This window comes from Cenococcum geophilum, assembly GCF_001692895.1.
Source record: "Cenococcum geophilum 1.58 unplaced genomic scaffold K441scaffold_23, whole genome shotgun sequence".
Classification (NCBI taxonomy): domain Eukaryota; kingdom Fungi; phylum Ascomycota; class Dothideomycetes; order Gloniales; family Gloniaceae; genus Cenococcum; species Cenococcum geophilum.
Genome location: NW_027137581.1, coordinates 917,139 through 938,966, shown reverse-complemented (window position 1 = coordinate 938,966; position 21,828 = coordinate 917,139). Strand labels below are relative to the sequence as shown.

The 21,828-nt window shown below is 35.2% G+C and overlaps 1 protein-coding gene across 1 annotated transcript; it reads right to left on the bottom strand.

The window, feature by feature from the left end:
- Positions 1 to 21,600: 21,600 nt before the first annotated feature.
- On the bottom strand, positions 21,601 to 21,828 carry K441DRAFT_562500 (uncharacterized protein; the record flags this gene model as incomplete). Its single annotated transcript, XM_067643560.1, has 1 exon — positions 21,601 to 21,828. A coding segment is annotated over one exon (228 nt), but the record flags the coding sequence as incomplete, so codon positions are not given.

The following is a 21,828-nucleotide window of genomic DNA, read 5'->3' as shown; positions in this document are numbered from 1 at the left end:
TACCGCCAATATATAGCACCCCACATGCATCACAATAGGCTGCCTATTTTACTGCAGGCGAGCTTAATAAAATTTTAACTAATCTAGCAGCTGCCAAAGAGCACGATAATAAGAAAGTTTAACACTTTTATATACTACCGGAACAGAATATAGCAAGAGCTCCACGGCGTGCGGGCGCAGCTCCCCCTATATTACGAAGCCAGCCGCCTACTAAGAGGCCTTAGTCGCCAGAGACTTCGGTATATAAGCCTTTAGTAGAGAGTAAAAAGGAGTTAGCTCCAAGGCTTTAAACAAAGCAGGAGGAACATATAGTAAAGCCTCTAGGTAGAGGCTCGTTCTTTAAGTATCGCCTAGTGTTATTAGCAAAGCTTTAAAAGACAGGTCGCTTAACTATTATATTAGCTTATACATTTCCTAAGGCTCGCCTTAGCCTCTCGGCAATATACAATCGCGAAGTTCTTCTTAAAATTAATAAGGCTTTACAGCAGAAGTTCACTAGTTATACTTTCCAAAGGAAGTTATATAATGCTACTATAAAGCTCACCAGGCAATTAAACTCTACTAAATCTACATTCCATCTTAACCCAAGCCGTGCGGTTAATTAGATTGATTTCAAAGAAGAACTCTTAAGGGTAGCAAAAGGGTGTTACAATCGCGACAACGGCTTATTTAAGCGGCTTAAAGTTAAACTCGCCATAGATTATATTAAGATAATTAAGCAGCAAGCAGCTTGTGCTCCCGCCCATTTCTCTATAACAACGTAATTAGCTTTATAGTTAGCCCCAGAATCCTTATAGAGCTCTTTACCAAATACGCCATAGCCTATAGATAGTGATATTGCCGCTTCCTCTATAATTCCTAAAATAAGCTTTATAAAGGTATCTTAACAGTAGCAGTATTATAAGAACTGCGGTAGTAACTAGTGCTAGATATATTAGTAAGTCGATTATAAGCTTATATAGGAGGACGTAAGAGAATAGGGTAGGGCGATTAATTAAGGCCTTACTACTAAATATACTCCTCCGGTTAGCTTAATACAGAAGCTTCTTAAGAGAAAGATAAATAATAAAAAGAAGGAGTAGCTTACCTCTAAGGCCTTTACACTAAGTACTCCAGGTATTATAAATTAATTCTATATTAACCCAACTGGCAGTTACTATAGGCGCCTATCTACACCTCCAGCGGCCTCGCTCTTTAGCTTAAAGTTATTACTAATTGCTTCTCTACTATATCCTTAAGGCATTAATCGGCTTACAGATTTATAGGAGTATTTTAAGTGGTATAAGAAGGCGGTAGAAGACTTAGAGGCCTAGAAGGAGGATATTAACGCTACCTACTAAGTTACTTTTACTAAGCGGTGGGATTTAAAGATAATTAGAGAGCAAAAGCTAGATAAGTAAGGAAAGACACCTATTAAGGTAATAATTAAGGCGGGCGTTCTAAAGGCAATCGCTAAGAGATTATAAGTAGATATTAAGGAGTAGAGAAGTTTAAGAGGCGTACTTAGTGGTAATCTAGAGAGTCTTAGGCTTAACTAGTAATAGATTTTTAACTTAAGTGTGCGCCTGCTTACAGGCATCTATTATATATACCCTTTAGTAGTAATTCTTATATAAATTAAATATTATAATTATAAGGTATAGCTACGCCTCCCTCTATATAATAATAATACCCTATTATATTATAGAATCTCACTCTCCTCTACTAATATACCCGCTATGGCGGAAATAAGCCCTCGCGCTATTAGATTTACTTCCTATAATCTCTACACACCAACTTAGAAAGCTATTAAAGCTATTACCCTATTATTTTGGCGCCTCCTTCCATATAACAAAGTATTGTTAAATAAACTCCTTTAGCTTACTAAAGAACTTCTTAATTAAATTTAGATCGGGCGAGTATATAGGTAAGTATACAAGCTTTACGCCGGCTCGCTTAAAGAGAGAGCTAATATAGGCTAAGTAATAGAAGCTCGCGTTATCCATAATAATTACCAATCTTAGTTCTGGATAAGGATTATAATAAGGTAGGAGGATATGCTTAATCCAGTAGTTATAGCCCTTTAAATTTTTTAAGCTAGTATATACTAACGATACTAGTACGCCGTTAATAGTGTAGGCAGGTAGTATATTAACTCGCTGCTTACTATAATTATATAGTATATATAGAACTAGTGTAACTCCTACTAGTAACTAAGACGCCTTTTATATACCCGTTTTTAAGTTAGCTCTAAATTCGTCTATAAACACCAATTAATTAACGGTAAACTATAAGATTATAGCCCGGAACAAGGTGTAATCCTCCTTGCTTCGCTTAAGGGCGACTTAGTAAGCCTTATATATAATTAGCAACTTCCTTATATACGCCTATAAAAGCTTCCTTACCAGCTTCCGGCTCTAGCCAGTAACTCTTAGTTCTACACTAAGTGTCTGCCTACTTATAACCACCTTAAACCGATTATAGATAAACCACGTCATCTTATTAAGATATAAGTTCGGAGCTTTATCCAGTCGGCAGAGCAATACGATAATTATCTCGTTGTTTAGTATATATCTTAACTTATATTCGCGACCAAGCCTCGTCTTTCCGTATAGTCTTATCTTCTTCTAAATACGTTAGATTACCTTAGGAGAGCAATTAGCTTAACGAGCACATATAGGCTTACTGGCGCCGGCTGTAAAAAGGATTTCAATAAAGGCATACTACCAGTCACCTATATTTAGAGCCATATTAAGGAAGGCAATAGGGTAAAACACCAATATCTAGAGGCGATATCACAATTTAGTCAGGGAGAGAAGTTTAGAATAGCTTCAAAATTAAGCTCCGAATTCGATGTGGGCCGTGGCTCAAGCCTTAGCCACGTACTACACCACTTTCTGCTAGCTCTACATACTAATTTAGCTGCAGACGAAGCGAAATTAGGTGTGTGGTGTTGCGCGCGCACGGGGGGGGGGACACCGGAGCTCGTACAGGCTGTACTAAGGGAGGGAGGCAAAAAGGGCGACGGCGAGGACAATAGCGGCGGTAAGGGCTAAGGTATAACAAGAAGTTTTAGATTTAGTGGCTAGTACTAGTTATTAAAAACACTGAGCCATTGCGCAACCCCCGATTGGCTAATCCTACGCACTAATGGTATAATGTCCTTTCCTCCCTCCCGATTGGGTATAGGGTTTGGAGCTCCAAGAGCTCCACTACCTTAGATCCACTCCATCCACCAATCAAATCGCTTAGATCCACTCTAGGGCAAGCCCCAGTCCATCCAGGGGCTCCATATTGGCTCCAGTCCAAAAAGATCACTGCTTAGAGCCAGCAGTGGCTACTACGCACTACGCCCCGCGGGAGGCTAGTAGTAATATAGGGGCGCAACACCCTATATATACTGCCAGTTCCCGTTTCGCGTTGCCTGTAAGAGTCTCCCCATAACAGGCCGACCGTGTCTTGCAGAATGGGTTATAGACTAGATCCCGCCAGGCGACCTACTCTACCCTCTTCTGCTAACCAAGCTTGTGTCCCCCCTTTTTATAAGCTGGCCTGTGTCTCTAACTGCCGAGTCCTCGTCCGACTGGCCTGTGTTTCCCCTATAGCCTCCCCAATATGCATGTGCATGTGCGTTAGGTTGCGTGCACCACGCCTATTAAGACCCTCCAGTGAGTCACCTGTGAGTCGACTGTAAGTCGAACGCCATAGGGCCGTCGAAGCTGGCCTGTGTTTTAGTGCTGCCAACAATCAACAGAGATTGGAAGTTCAATCAGTCCAAGCGTCAGTCCAATCAATCAAATACGAGATCAGATATCAATTAAGCCAATTAAATAATTAAACCGAGGTCAAATAATTGATAATTAATTAATGGCCTCGGTTAATAGTTTATCCGGTTTCTTTAAATTTTTTAGATTGCCTACTATTATCTTATATAATAACTTTATTACCTTTTAAGGATAATATAAGTTCGGATATTAATAAAATTTCTTAATTATCTAATTCTGATTTACTTAAGGCTACCTTAAAAGTATCTTAGCCTACTTAGACCTCGCACGCCTACGCTTTTAATATTTAATATAATACTCTTAAATACTATGGCTAGCTTCTTTAGGATGTATAGTATCGCTTATATAATAAACGAGTACTAAATATAAAGGTAAAGGTTTTTTAGGTTTATTAGTATGGAGCTAATCTATAAGTAAAAGACTATAAGAAGCTCTGGCTCTATAAGCGCTGCTATTAAAAAAAGGCTTATAGTACCTAGCTCTTTAATATAGTCTCTACCTTATTAATTGCATCTTATTTAAAAAAGACCTATGGAATAACTGGAGCCGGTAGAGATTTTAACTTTATCTTGTTATAAGGATAAAGTTCTACTTACGCAGGCTTTGCATAACGTGGTCTTCTTCTACTACTATTTAACGATCTTAAATATAAAAAGGACCTTATTGACGCAATTATTGTCTATAACCTTAGCTTTGCAACTATTTAAAATATATAATTTTAACAGCTCCTTATTTCTAGCCAACCTAAGATTAAAGCAATTCTTTTATTCTCGCATACTATAATTAGGGGCTAGGTAATAGATATATTTTAGTTAAAAAAGATATAGATTAAGGATAAGATTTTATATATAAAAAGCAAAATTAACCTCTTACTTAATGGCTAGCGCTTTCCAAATTATAATAAGTATATAGCAATATGCGCTTACTTTATTAGTAAGGAGTATAAGCTTAAGCACTATCTTTGTTACGGACGCTTTAAGTACAATATTACGACTACTTGGAGAAGAGTTAGAAGAAGCTAGTTAGTTAATTTAAGCACGGTCTAGGATGGAGCCGATAGAGCTATGTAACGAGGAATGGTAACCAAGGTCACGTGACGTGATCTATATAATTTATAGGATCTATATAATCCGTAATAAAGTAGATAGAGTATATATATATTACGTACAAGAAGGATTTTATAGGAGTACGGTTAAGTATTTAAGGACCCTTAGTCCCTACCTAGATAGTTCCTTCCTTATAGTAATTCTCAGAATACAATTAGAGTTAATCTATTAGGCAACCACTCTACTAATTATTATTACGTTGTTAACTTTAATTTATATTACCTATACACTTAGCCTAATAATAAGCCCACCGTAGTACTTGCTATAAGGTTCTATTACATAATTACTACCTAGTTACGGTATTAAATATAAAAAGTTAAACAACATGCCACTAAAAGCAGCCACCACGACGCCATTAACGGCGGCAACTACTTTAAGGTTAGGAGGCGATACTAGTATAGTAGATACTAACTCGCAGCAACCTATAACGGTCGGACAGCTATAAGAAATAGTCGACTAATTAACGACTAATAGTGCGGCGCTGGAAGAAAGGGTTAACGGGATAGGAGTAGCGAAGATTAAGTTACTATTAATTAAGAGATACTTAGGAGAGAGGTTAAAGCTTAAAGGATTTCTTACGCAAATATACTTTAAAGTTATATAAAAAGGGGTAAAGCTACTAATACTTGTGGATCGAATAGCCTATATGGGACTATTCCTATTAGGAAGAGCACTTAAATAGTTTAAGCCTTACCTTATAGAAATACAGGCAAACGGAATGACAACCACTAATTAAAAGGTACAATTTATATTCTTAAGCTAGGAGGGGTTCACGGAGCGACTTACACAAATGTTTGGAGACCTAGAGGCAGTAACTACGGCAGAAAGAAAACTCCAAGATATTACGTAAAGGACCTTAGCAATTAAGTACATAACATAGTTCCAGACGCTAGCTACGTAAGTTAAGTGGAATAATAAGGCGCTTATAGCATAGTATAAATAAGGACTTAAGGCTAAAGTCTAGAACGCGATTATCCTAATAGAAGATGTGGACACCCTATAGGAGTTAATAGATTAAGCAATTAAGATTAATAATTGGATCTACTAAAGGGAATAGGCTAAGAGAGGCTAGGATAGAGTTCTATAGTTATATAAGGCGTAGAGTACGTAACGACTAAAGCCAAGTTAGAAACTATAGTATGGCGCAGAGCTAATAGACCTAAGTGGTACCAAAGAAGCCTATAAGAGATAGAGTAAAAAACTGTGGAAACCTAGAGGTTAGAGATCTAGTAATTACAGGACTAAGGAGTAGAGGCTAAACTAGGGATCTTATTAGCAGAAGACGTTTAGGCGGACTCTATAGTAAAGTTAGTGGTTTAAAAATAGAGCTTACATAAATTGCGGGAAATAAGGTTATTTCGCGAGGGATTATAAAGACGGTTAGAGTTACTATGCAATAAAGGGAACTAGACTAATGGCAGAAGATATATACGTATAAAGGGATAATAGTGTACTACAAGGAACTAAAGAGTGTTTAATTAAAAGTTTCGCATTCTGTTATAATAACGCATACTAAATTTATAAAGACGCTAAGTACGGCGCAAGCTATTAGCTATAGGAGCTAAAATCCTCGGAATATAGAGGAACAAACGAACTATTATGTAGGTTAAACATTAAGGATAATAAATTTAATATAGGCGAAACATTTGCAGATAATAAAGCAATAAAGGTAGTTTACTGGGAACGTGCAAACCTTAAAGAAGTTATATTAGAAGCAGAGACTGAGACCGCCGTAAAGTAAGGTTCGGTAACAGGTATTATAATACCGTTAAATACGGCATCTATCGCTTTATAAAATAAAAGGAAGAGTGTCTTACAGAGACTAAGCAAGCAGACAACTGCTAGTACTACTTTATTACTCAAAAAAGGCAAAAGGCCAAAGTCTTAAGACTCTTAAGATAAGATAAGAGACAACTAAGATTTTTAAAACGAAATAAGGTAGACCTAAGGACCTACAACGGATAGAAACCAATAGAGTAGGGTAATAGCTTAGTTTAAAGATATACGAATAAGCTTGGGACAGAGTTTCCCATAGATATAAGATTCTCAAGATAAGATAAGTAAGATTTAAGACTCTTAAGATAAGATAAGAATACCTAAGCCTAGTTAGACTAAGGCTAGAGCTAAGCTTAAGTTAGAAGCAAGCTCGGGATTAAAAAATCTAAAAAACTAAGAGTTTAGGGTACAAATAAGGACACCTATAAGAAAGAAATAAGAGGCTTCTTTATAGATTAGAGAATCTATAGTACAAACGGCAGTTAGATTGGGAGATAGGTATATAAACCTAGAAGACTTACTAGGAAAATATAGTGTTCGGCCTAAAGATTAAAAAGTTAATACCAAGATTAAGAAGTAAGATAACTTTAAAGATCCACTTGTAAGACGTAAAAGAAAAGAAACTATAGAGGAATTTAGAGCAAGAATAGCCTTATAGCAAGATTAGAAACTAGATAAGAGATTTAGTATACTAGGTTATATAAGGGACAGAGTACCCGTATAAAGGATTACTAATAGGCCTAAAGTAGACATACTAAGAGCTAAGTGGCTTACTAAACTGGAATAAGAAGAGAATTTAGGGATTTTAACTAGGTTCAAGGAACGATATATAAAAGGCTGTTACAATGCAGTAATAAGAAGATACTTCCTTATAGATGAACCGTATACACTCTAGCAGCTATATTAAAAGTAGTATAGGTAAAGGCATAATAACGAGTGGAAAGATTTCTATATATAGTTAGACGAGAAAGTTATCTAAGACCACCCGATTACGGAAAAGGCTATAAGTTACATTAAAGGGGCCTTAATTATAATATTAAAAGATCTAGAGGAGTAATTAGGGGACTAAAGAAGCGAGAGGTAAATTATAGTACCTATAAACGAAGTTGCAGCGCTTAGATTAACGCGAAAGAGGTTTAAACTTAAGGATAAAGACAAGCTAAGGGTTAACCTAAAACACTAAGCATATTATACATTAGCATAGATTGCGTATATGGATAATGCGTATAATATATATAAAGCACTAAAAGATAAGAACTAGAAGTACCTAGCGAGGATATACTGGTTATTAGATAAGGCGAAATATCAAAACGCTAAATATATGCATAGTTAGCACCTAGTAGAAGTGTAAGCCTAAGGGGATTTAATACTTTAGCCAGGAAGATTCCTTACAGAAGAATGCCTAGATAGACGACAGTGGTAGGAGTGCCCAGAAACCACGTGTTTATAGTATATTAAAGATAAAAAGCGAACTAAGTATTGGCTAAAAGTGGACTAAGTATAAATAGGATTAAGCAGCTAATAGTTAGGAAAAGTAGAGGCCTATAGGACCAGAGAGAACTAGTAGTAGAGCCTTAGACCCTTAAAGGAATTTAAGGACAATACCTAAATTTATAAGTTAAGTAGCGAGATTAATAGTTTGAGGCACTAATAGATAGTAGAGTAATAAGGAACTATATCGCACTAGTAGTAGTTAAAAAAAAATGGGACTACTATATAGGAAAAAGGAGCACCCTTACCTATTAGTAATAATCTTAGGAGATCTAATAGCCTACGGAGGAGGTATTATTAATCTTAAAATAGGACCTATATAGTTAACTATTAAAGGAAGACAGATCGAGATGTCTTTTGATATATTACTATTAGGGAATAATAAGGCAGTACTAGGAATGCCTTAGTTACAGGAATATAATCTAAAGATCGATTGGATTATAGGTTAGGTTAATATTAGAGATATTTAACGCCGCAAAATGCGATAATAGGCTAAGTTGGTATAGTACTAAGTCGGAGCAATATACGAGGAGATTAAGCGAGGCTTAAGCTATATACCAAAAAGATACTATAAGTATGGCAAGAAACTATAGTCACCAAAAAGTAAGAAGCTGTTAAAGTATATAGTATAGGACTATAAAATAGAGTTAAAACTAGGAATAAGTCTAAGGTTTTTTTTAATCTATAAGCTTACCAAAGAAGAAAGTAGAGCGTTAAAAGAGTTTGTCCAGGAAAACCTATAAAAGGGATATATTAGACCATCGCAGTTATTAGTAGGTTATTTAGTACTATTTATACTAAAGAAAAATAGTAAACTAAGATTATGTATTAACTACAGATTGTTAAATAGTATTACTCGGAAGGATAGGTATTCTTTACCCTTAATTAGCGAAATCTAAGATAGGATAGGTAATGCGCAAATCTTTATAAAGATAGATCTAAGATAGGCGTATTATTAAATCCGGATTAAGGAAGGCGATAAATAAAAAGCAGCCTTTAGGTTAAAGGAAGGACTATATAAACTATTAGTTATGCAATTTGGGCTTATAAATATACTAGTAATATTCTAAAAGCATATTAATAATGTGTTAGGAGAATACTTAGATAAATTTATTATAGCATACCTTAACGATATTATTATCTACTTAATAACTAAGGAAGAATATGGAGAATATATTAAATGGGTCTTAAAGAGACTATAGGAGGAATAAATGCTAGTAGTAATTAAGAAATGCGAGTTCTTTACTAGGAAGACCGATTTTATTAGATTTATTATTAAACTAGGCCAACTTAGTATAGATCTAAAAAAGATTGAGGCTATAGTAAATTGGTAAGAACTAGAGAACGTAACGCAGTTAAGATTATTTCTAGGGTTTTACAATTACTATAGAAGGTTTATAGCGTAGTGGTTAAAGGATATTAAACTATTTACGCGATTAACAAAGAAAGAAGAACTGTAGGTATGGGGAGAGGAACAGTAGAAATTATTTAAAGAAGTTAAAAGGTTGTTTACCTAGGAGCTAGTTCTTAAAATCTATTAACTAGGACTAAAGACGGTTATAGAGATAAATATATTAGACTTTGCACTAGGGGTATACTTTATACAGAAATATTAGGATAGATAGCACCTAGTAGTATACTATAGTTAGAAGATAACACCACTAGAGTTAAACTATAATATCTATAATAAGAAGTTATTGGGTATAGTTACAGCACTAAAGAAATAGAGAGCATTTTTACAAGGTATAGAAAAACTATTTATGGTTAAGACGGATTATAAAAACCTAATAGGATTTCTAATAATAAAGGAACTTAACTAAAAATAGGTTAAATGGGTAGAGATGCTTATAGAGTACCATTTTAAAATCCAGTATACTAAAGGCACAGATAATATATAAGCAGATACTTTAAGTTAAAAAGCTAAATTACAAAATAACGAAAAGCTATTAGGGGCTTTACTGCGAAAAGACACAGACGGATTAATTAGGTATAATTATTATTATTAATTCTTGTTTAACGTCTGATGCGGTCCCAATTAAGGTCTATATAAACTACTGCCGTGATATAGATATAAAAAACCTCTAAGGCGAACGTGAGTGGTAATACAGAGTGTACCCCTCTAGGTAGCACGCCCGTACTACATTAACGGGAGGAAAAATACCTTTAAGTTGCTGCTCTAAGACCCCCATACGGGGGTATCCTGATTGCCTATCTTGCCCTATCTGCCTTTTATACCATACTTCCTAATAGATTTACAATAATAATTGCTATAAAAATAGTGTAATCCTACCCTTTCGCTTCTCTTTAAATACCCTAGCGTATATACGCCTTAGTCCTCCTACTTATAGCGTGATTTCTACCCTAAAGAAACAGCGGGACGAATATAACTAGGTGTCTTATCCTAGGGCCCTAACCTAGGTCCCCTATATCCTATCGCCTACGCCTAGCTAGTTTTTAAGATATAGAGGGAGATAAAATACCGCGTGGGTAAGTCTAGGCCGTTAGGTAGAGTAGGGAATAAGAGGCTTATTATAGACTTCCTAGGGCGTATAAGGTTCGGTCGGTCGCCATATACGGCTCGTTCAGTCGCCGTTTGCGGCTCGTCGGTCGCCGTATGCGGCTCGTTCGGTCGTGTAGGTATTCGTATCCCATTCTTGGGCAACGATTTCTTGCACTTTTTGTATATGCACGCCTCTTAAGCCAATCTAAAGGCTCTATACCGTATATAGCTTGGTGTTAAAGCCTTGGTCAGTGTAATTGCTCGGCGGTAGGGGTATAGGCGCCTCATGCGCCTCTGACGCTCGAATATTACGGTAAGCAGCAGCGACGTAGCTAGGAGCCTATATAAAATATTTAGTAGTATAGTTAATTAAAAAGCTTCAATATTATTGCTGCCTATTTAATTAAACCCTTAGCGAGATATCGTCCTTATGCCGTCTAAAAAACGTCATACGTCTTTAGCTCTGAAGCCTCCCAAAGCCCTAAAAGCTTTAAAAGCTCCAAGGCCTACAAAGCCTCTAAAAGCACCTTAAGCATAGGAGTCTTATTTGCAATCCTTTTAAGCAACGCCGTATACACATAATAGCTTGGCGGTAGTAGTTATACAGCCTCCAGAGGCTTTAGTAGCTCTAGTACTTATACAGCAGGTAGCGGCGCTAAGTAAGGATATTTAAGAGGCTCGGCCAAGTACCCAGGTAGAGGATATTAAGGACGAAGTAGGAGCTATTTTTAAGGCCCGCGGTAAGACCGCCGAGGATAAGGTAGATAAGGTAGATAAGACTAAATTACTAGAGCTATTAGCTAAAGAAGTTATAAGAATGGACCTTCCTACCATTCCTACTATATGGGAGCCTATAGCTGCCGTTCCTAAACTAGATCTTAAAGTTATTAACCTTCCTAAGGAACTAATATTCGCTGCTCGGCGTGCTAGTAAGCCTATTTATAGCTTTAGCGCGGGCATTAAATCTATTAATCTTTCTACTTAAAATAAGGATACTAAGCGCTCTGCTTACTGTATACTAGCAGATTAGATTAGTATAACGTCTAGTAAGTGTAAATCTAGATAGGACCTACCAATTTAAGTGTTTCTACTATTCTTTAGTATTAGTATATTTAAGAAGCTTGCTATTAACACAAACCTTTATATAGCCTCCTAAAACGCTAGTAGATATTACCAATTAGGACAATACGCTAGTAGATAATTATAGGTATAAAAGGAAACCTCTACTAGCGAGTTAATAATTTAGGTAGGACTTATTATCTATATAGGCGTCTTTAAAGCTCCTTAAGTATAAGACTTTTGGGCAATAGATCTTAAATATACTTAGCACCCAATTAGCTTATTTATAGGCTAAAAAAGATAGAAGCAATTTAAGCGCTTCTTTTATATATCACCGCCTCCACCAAAAGGCATTAAACGCCAGATCTTTAAGAAAATTAAGCTATTAACGACTCCTCTAGGTAAGGCATTTAGGAAGTACGTTATACCTAGATCTATAGTTAGTTTTAATAAGATAATAGTAAGGTTTACTAAACAATCTGCGGCTATAATTAAATTGCCTAGTAAGCTAGTACCTAAAGGCTTTAAAATAATAAGTCTTTATTAATACGGATATTATAATTAACTTTAAAGCTACTATACTACCCAGATTACTACTATACGTACCTAGATGCCCTTATTCTTCTAGGCGCTTAATACGGCCATAATTAACGCCTATATTATTAGTAAGAAGATCTTTTAAATATTAAGCAAGCCCTTTCTTTAAACCCATCGCCGCTTCCGTATACGATTAGTATAGAACCTTATTATTATAGGTAGTTAGCAGATAGGTATAAATAAGGAAGATACTAAGCGTCTTCTTTATTTAATATTACTAAATTATGGGTAATATAAACCTGGTTAGTATAAACCCAGTATTAGGCCTAGTTATAAAAATACTAGAATAAATTGAAAAAGCACTTACGTCACTACTAAAACCCCACTACCTATAATTTAACGGTATAAAACGCGAACTTACCGCTATATTAAGAGCTATACGAAGAAGGAAGGCTATAAGAGCTTACTAATATACTAGATATATAGATAGAAGTACGTGAGGAAGCTTATAGTAAAGATAAGGCGAACAGTATACGAATGTAAGGTTTATAGGCTTCCTCTATACCTACAGTGCTTTAACAACTTTTATTTAGTAGGCAACAATTAGGTAACTATTTTTAATTCTCTATTTCCTTATGCCTAATATTAAAACTCTAGGGCTAACTAAGCTTTACTATAGCGTCTATCCTTAAGCCCTCCTCTACTACCTTTAAACGCGCCTCTATACTAAATAATCACTAATTAAACCGTTTAATTACCTATAGCATTTAATCTACCTTATTTAACGTATATAACACGTCCTCCTTTATAACCTTAAGCTAATCCTCTACTAGTTTATCCTTATTAATAAGAACGCATATAAAGCGTATAGGTGGTAAGAATTTAGGGGAGAACTCTAATAAAGGCTTTTCCTATATAATTAGTAGCTAGTTAATAGAGGAAGAACAGGAACATATAGCCATAACGTTATATATATCACGACTTCTTACCTAACTTCCTCAAAAAATATATTCAATGTTTTTGTAGTAGTAGCCTTAGGTAGTATTTTATCGGCATCGCAATATTAAGGTGTTTTAGTGGGGCTTACAAATAAAATCACGCTAGCTAGGATGCCTGCAGCATGCTAACCCAAGCAGAAGCGCCCAAAGCGCCCAATACGAAAAGTGTCAATTGCCACACGAAGGGATAGGAGGTAGAGGGGGGACGCCGTTTAAAGCCGTGCTTTAGGTGTACCGGAATAAATACGTAAAGACGTAGTAGAACTTATAGGCTTCCGCTGGGGCTCACCCTCCCAGTAAAAACTTCTTTGCACTACCACATCGCAGCGCCGGCGCTGCGCAGCCATACGTACGTCTCTGCGTTTGCTCTAGTAGTCTATTAGCACAATCCAGATAGAACGCCAATAGCTGCATACTAGGTTCCCGGGCTCCACCGCGTGGAGGTACAGAGGTCGATTTTATGGAGTCGTCTTGCCCGTATTATTGACTAGGTCTTGGCGCCAAGACCCGCGAAAACTCTGCTATTCTGACGGCGTCGAGGGCGACGCATTCAAAAGCGCCCTATAGCCGCGACGTAACGTCGCTGCATCAGTAACAGACGAGATCCTCACTCTCAGCTTGACCGTACGGACAAGATGAGACGGAAAAGAGCCCCCATAGGACAGTATGGGTCGGATCTCGATTTTGGTGTTCTTTTTCATTAGGTATAATTATCTGAAGATTATAGCAACCTAAGAGAATAAAGAACTAGAAAGAGTCTACGAGACACTAAAAAGTTTTTAGGTATAGAGAATTCTAAAAGTATAGCTAGAAGATCTACAGATAGATATATATAAAAATTAAAAAGTAAAGTATATTTTAAGAGATATAGCAGAACAATTTGTGGAAGAATTCTATAAAGGATTAACTTAAGGACACAACGGAGCTATAGGCTTAGTATTAAGACTCTAGGAAGAGTATATTATTAACAAAATCTAGGGCTTAGCAAGAAAAGTTATAAAGGAATATCTAGATTGCTAGAGAAATAAACTAATAAGGCATAAGCCGTATAGAGGGCTATAACCTGTTAAAATACTAGAGAGACTATAGGAGGTTATATTATAAAACTTTATTATTAAGTTATTAAAGTTAAGAAATCCTATTACTAGATAAGATTATAATACAATATTAGTAATAGTAAACAAGCTTATAAAGTGGGGATACTTTATAGCATATACAGAAGAAATATTAGCAAAAGATATCGCTAGAATTTATATTAAAGAAGTGTTTATAAGATACGGAGCACTAAGCAAGATTATATTAGATAAAGATTTAAGATTTATAGCAGTATTCTAGGAGGTATTTTTAGCAGAGTAAGGAGTTTGAGCAGCAACTTCTATTGTATATTATCCGCAGATAGACGGTTAAATAGAAAGATTAAATTAGACACTAAAGTAGTATCTAAGACACTATATTAATTACGTATAGAATAATTAGGTATTATTATTACCAGTTATATAGTTTGTATATAATGCAACACCTTAAGAAGGAATAGGTATATTACTATTTAAGGTAAATTACGGATATAAGCTAAGAATATCGTTGTTACTACGGTAAGTAAAGAAAACGAGTAGCATAGCTAAAGAAAGAATAAAGATGTTAATAAATCTTTATATAGACCTTATAGAATTAGTAAAGGAAGTATAAGAGAGAATAAAAAAGTACTATAATACTAAGAGATCTAAGGGACTAGATCTTAAGGAGGGAGATAAAGTATAGCTACTATATAAAAATTTTAAGAGTTAACGACTAAGCAAGAAGTTAGACTACGTTAGACTAGGACCTTTTAAAATTATATAGAAGATTTTACTGGTTATATTTAAGTTAAACTTACCAGCTAAGATAAAGATCTACCCTATATAGTATATCGCAATACTAGAGCCAGTATACGGGAATATTAAGCCACTAGTTTACAAAGTAGACATGTATAAAGGATAAAAAGAAGATAAATAGCAAGTTTTAAAGATTATTAGTTATAAGGACATTAATAATAAAATATAATACGAGGTTAAGTAAATAGGCTACACTAAGACTACTTAGGAGCTACTAGAGAATTTAAAAAACGCTATAGGAAAGGTATAGGAGTATTAGAAGAGATTAGGTTAGGTAGCATTAATAAAAAAGTATTGCTAAAAAATAAGTCACCTAAGGGGGACCTAAGAAGAGCAGTTGCTAAACTACTTAGATCTATTTCCTTCTTAGTTAGGAGAGAATCCGTTTTTTTATTACTAAGTTCCTGTAAACCCTATTCTACTAGCTTCCACTCCTTAAAACAAACCTTCTTATAAACCTTTTTAACACGGATTAACCGAGCGGACGCCGTAAGATAAGACTTAAGAGCCCGTTACTAAGTATTAGTAGCCTCCTATTCTACATTATAAGAATGGCGCAACTCCGTTAGAGTAATAGATAGTTTATTATCTAGTTACGTAGTAGTAAATTAAACACAAGACCCTAAGACAAATTAATTAGGGAACTAGACGACTATTAAGAGTAATAGGTCGCGTATATTTAGTATTAGAGATAAAGTAAATATTACAGGACAAACGAATATTTACTTTAGTGCACTCTAAATAAAAGGACGGTTATCGTAAAGATGGGTTCACCAATATAACATAAACTAACCCCTCTTTTAAGCAGCGAGAACACGGAGACGGTATAATCTCACTAAGAGATAATATTACAGCGATAGTACGAATACAACGAGCCGTTAAAAAAAGAAGAAATTACTTTAGGTATAATAAGTAATAATATTAACCAAATTAATTAAATGGATATTATATCTCTAGTAAACGACTTAGAGATATTAGGAATCTTTAAGGACGAAGATAGAAAGGAGGGAGATGGTATTACGGACGCTTTAAGTACAATATTATAACTACTTAGAGAAGAGTCGGAAGAAGCTAGTTAGTTAATTTAAGTACGGTCTAGAATAGAGCTAATAGAGCTATATAACGAGGAATAGTAACTAAGGTTACGTAATATAATCTATATAATCTATAGGATCTATATAATCCGTAATAGAGTAGATAGAGTATACATATATTATATATAAGAAGGATTTTATAGGAGTACGGTTAAGTATTTAAGGACCCTTAGTCCCTACCTAGATAGTTCCTTCCTTATAGTAATTCTTAGAATATAATTAGAGTTAATCTATTAGGCAACTACTCCACTAGTTATTATTACATTATTAACTTTAATTTGCATTACCTACACACCTAGCCCAATAACGAGCCTACTGTAGTACTTGCTATAAGGTTCCGTTACAATCTTCTAGGTTTTTAAAAAGTAAATAGAGCAAAATCTGGCTAATTAATTATAGAAATTATAGTTAATGTTATTAATAACTACGAGATTGGCTAGAATCTTGAGGCGTTTATAATAGATAATGCTATAAATAATAATACTATACTAAAGGAGCTAGCAACTCAGTTTAATATTAACGTTAGCTATTTGCGCCTATAATGTCTTAGTTATATTATTAACCTAGTTATTAAGGCCTTACTATTTAGTAAGGGCGTTAGTAAGCTTAAGCGGAAGCTAGCTAGTGCTTTATATAATAAAGCATTTAAAATTTGGAATAGTATAGGCCCGATCGGCAAGCTCTATAATATCTATATCTATATTAACTATAATTTAATAAGGATAATAATATTTAGAGAATACTAAAAGAAAGACTTCTAATATTACCAGCTTCTTACAGATGGAGAAATTTAGTGGAATTTAACTAAAGCTATAATTTCTTTTATTTATATAACGGTACTAGAGTATATTACTTACTATATTGCCGCTATATCGCCGCAATATGCCGCATATTGCTATTATGCCATATATTGCTATTATGCCGTATATTGCCATTATACCATATATTGCCATTATATTGTGTAAGCTTTGCAGTATAAAGGAATTAAATAAGCAACTTAATTGTAAATCTATGGAAATTAAGTGGTATAAATACATGAAAGTAGACCCCAAACTCCGAAGCCTATAACTTATTTTAAACGTGTCTAAGACATATAAGGGTAGTACTAACGCTAGTGAAATAGGGTAATATATAAGGTCCGGTAGTCAGTTACATACCCCCCTAGATTTAACGGTATAGTTAAAGCTATAGAAAGTAAAAATAAAGATAAAAACTATACGAAAAATAGGAAATTTAGATATAATTTAGGAGTGGTAAAGGGGTAGGTAAGATAGTAAGGTAATTATAGCCAATCGTGCTTAATATACCCCCCTAGCTTTATATCTCTAGATATAGAGCTATATTTAAAGAGATATCCTCCTTAGCCTCTTAGAAGACTATTTAAAAAGGTATTCTCCCTAGCCTCTTAGAAGACTGTGTTTAAAGATATATCCTCCCTAGCCTCTTAGGAGACTGTATTTAAAGAGGTGTAACTTAAGGTAGTTATTTAATGACTCTGGTGACGTTAAGACGTTATATCTAGTAACATTAAGACGTCGAATTTGGTAACGTTAAGACATTAAATCTAGTGACATTAAAACGTCAAATTTAGTGCCGATATAGGCTTGACTAGTACTTTGGAATTAAAATTAATTATTCTGGTATCTTTTTAGATTTAATTACTTAATGCGATTTAAATCGTGCTTTGTTTGCTGGCTATATATTTAAATAATTGACGTCTGGTGTAGGTAACGGTTGTCTCTTAATTAAATATTATTTAGTATCTAGCTAAGTTATAGTAGTGCTAGATCCTTCTATACTGTTTTAGTAATTGTTTATTTAGTATAAGCCTTGTGTCTAGCCCTAGGCCCTGCCTTATATCTAGCTTATTGCCTTATATTTAGTTCTTTTAGGACTCTACCTTGTGTCTGGTTTGCCTTATAAGCTTATAATACTATAGGAGTCGTCTATTATAACTAGTTATAGGAAGTCGTTCGCTATTAATTTGAAAGGGTTAAGAAGGGTCTAGTTAGCGTCTTAGCAAAACCTTATTTTAATATTCCGAACTTTTAATTTAATTAGTTGGTTGTTATTCATTGATTAGGTTTATACGCTTGGTTTAATCGTCCGTTTAATATAGTATTAGTACCTCCCTAGGAAGCCTTAATTTAATTTAGCAACAGGCCTATATTAAGGCTCTGGTTTAGTTTAATCTAATATTTAATATTTAATCCAGTTGAATTAATCTAGTAGCTAGTTGTTTAAACGGTTATCTGGTGCCTTCCTTATATCTACCCAGTATCCTTATTATTCACTATTAGTATATCTAAGCTAGCCTATACATCTGGCTTTTACTAGCTTTATACTCTGGCGTATTACTCTATACTCCGTACTCTTTTGGCTCCGTGCTTCTAGCATCTTGCTCTAGCTCCATATATAGGTTATTGCGCTAGCTAGGCTCCCACTTAGACGCCATATAAGGTCGTTACGCTATAGTAAATGGGTTGACTTTATTAAATAGTTATATATCTGGGTTAAAGGAGGTTAAGTTCGTACGGTCGGGTTTATATAGTTAGGTTCGGTTCGATTAATATTTAATATATTTAATATTTAATCGTCCGTTTAGTAAATAAAGGTAATTATAAGTATAAGAGCGGTATCCGGAAGAAGCTTAAAACACTTATAAAAGTAAAAGAAGTAGTGACTTCTTAAACAAGGTAGTAGATTAATTGCTTAGTAAGCGCTAAATATATAGATTAGATGCAGTATAGTAAGCAGGCCGGGCTTATAACTATAAGCTTTATAGTGTAGAGGAATTAAACAAGCGACTTAATTATAAATCTATGGAAATTAAGTGGTATAAATACATAAAAGTAGACCTCGAACTCCAAAGCCTATAACTTATTTTAACGTATCCAAGACATATAAGGGTAGTGCTGACGCTAGTGAAATAGGGTAATATGCAAGGTCCGGTAGTTGGTTACATATTGCATATTGCCATTCTCGGTTACCACTAGGGGTATTATACTACGCGTTATTTCTAGGCTCTTTACGGCCGTAATAGGTCACTATAAGTTGCTAGCTAGCAACTTATGCCATATATTCCTATAGCGGCGCTTATAGTAACCTATATAACTTAGGTATACTGTATAATAAGCCTTAGCGGTCAGCTATATATATTTATTTATATCGGTCCTAGCAACCCCTTCTTCTTCTCCTTAATTTAGTATTATAAAGATAGCAATTATTTAAGGCTTGGTTTAGAGCCATTTATCTAAGTTATTACAATTTATATTAGCTATTATACTAATAAATGCTAGCAATTAAACTACGTGCTACTATTACCCTTTACTAAACCCGCTGGAAACTTCTAAACTAGTAGGGTGCCTATAACCTTTAATAAGACTTTCTATAAGAGGCCGATTGGGAGGACCTAATTAGGTAGTAAAAAATACTAGTTCCCTTTTGGGAGCTTTATAAATAAGAGGAAGGTTAAGTATAGAAAGTTAGTTAAGAGGGATGATATAGCGTACTATAGAGAGTTCTCTATAGTATAAACTTTATATATAATGTTCTTAAGAAGGCGTAGAAGGAGATTAATAAGTCTAATACCGATTTTAAACGAACTAAGCACTATAATACTGGTATTAATACGGCCTGTGTCACGGCACCGACCTGACACGTTGTTATGACTCAGTGTTGTTATGACACGAGCACGGACCTGACCCCTAAGCGACGTGTATATATACCACCTCACCTCCTACATAGATCCTCACACGATATCGTTTGTTAATGATATACAGTCACCTCGTACCTCGTACCTTGACAGTCGGCACGTACTATGACAGCCTGGCTAAAGCTTAAGAAGTACTTTAAGCTAACAGATTTTTTACCTCTCTATATTGCAGCTATTGTCCTTTACCCTATACGGCGATTTAAGTACTTTAAGGATAAGTAGGTAAAGTATCTAAGTTAGGTTAAGACCGCAAGGAAGGTATTTAAAGACCTTTTTTTAAGTTATTATAAAAAGGTTCCTAATATTAATTCCGCCTTTAACTTTAAGAATTAGCTAAATAATGCAAAATCTTTTTACCTTATATAACGTAGTCTGCGGGCAAGTGGCCATTGTGGGCAAGTGGCCAGCATCAAAACTCACCAAAACCACAAAGTAGTATCTTAACAATGGCTTAATAATAAATTATAATAAATTAGATTTAGACTTTTATATATACTTTACAGCTTCTGTTAAAGTTGCATAGTAAATAGTTTAGTAGTTTTTAAGATATTAAAATTTAGGGCCCAAAATAAGGCCAAATTACTATATCTTAAAAACCACTAAACTATTTACTATGCAACTTTAATAGAAGCTGTAAAATATATATAAAAGTCTAAATCTAAATTATTAGAATTTATTATTAGGTGGTTGTTAAGATATTAAGGTATAGGTTTTCTAATTTTTGGTAAGTTTTAACATTGGCCACTTGCCCGCAATGGCCACTTGCCCGCAGACTACGTTACGACGAATTCTTAGTTAATTACCTATTACGGAAGTATTATAAGCAGAAGAAGAAGGATATAGATAGTTTAGAGCTTAATACCTATCTAAGGTCTTTTAATTGCCGGCTTCTATTAATTAAGGACGTGCTTATATAGTAGAAGGAGCATTAAACTAACTTTCCTATCTTTACACGTATGGCATTTAATATATTCTTAATACTAGTAATAAGTAGTAAGGTAGAACGCGTATTCTTACCGGCTAAAAGGCTTATTATAGATAAGCAAAATTGCTTAGGAGTAGAGGTTATAGAGGCTAGTAAGTGTTAGAGGCACTAGCTAAAGGTAGATCTTATAAATTAAAGTAAATTCTAGTAAATTCTTGCAATTAATAAGCTTAATATCTTACCTTTTGTTCTTTCTGCCACTGTATCGCGGCACGTTGCTAGGACAACCCCCTAGCCAAATAATTGATTGGAAGTTTAATCAAATCAGCCGTTAATCAGGTTAGCTTTAATCAAATACGGCCCGTGCGTCAATCAATCAAATATCCCGCCAATCAATCAGGATATTTGATTGTTGGCAGCACTGCTGTGTTTCCGCTGCCTAGAGCTTTGCCCGTGTTTCCACCTCGTTAAGCCGTCTGGTCACCGTCGCGTCACCGTCGCGTCGCTGTCGCTGTCGCTGTCGACCAGGTCGCGCGCACCACGCCTATTAAGACCCTCTTCTGAGTTACTTGGGTGTGCCGGATACCAGATAGGCCCTTATAGAGGGGCCTTAACGAGTTCTCTAGGCGGCTAGCATCCGTAAATTCGTCTAGGATAATCGCTGTGACCTCATCGCTAGTTGGGAGGTTCTTATGGCGTCGATCGGCGCCTGCCTTAATAACCAATTATAGTTGCGGGTTAAGCAGGATCCGAAAATTAGCTTGCTAAGTCGCGAGTCGCTTACGAGCGGTTTTATAGATAGATATAAAAGGGTTGCAATCCGCGAGCATCTCGGTAAGCTGTAAGAGGATCGTCCGGTCAAGCTGTGGACCTTGATTAGCCCTAATATTAGTCGCGTATGCCGGGTCGTAAAAGAAGAGCTGCGCAAAGGAAGGCACCTTATTTAAAGCCGGCTGTAAAGGACCGTGATAGTAAAAGAGCTGCCCATGAAT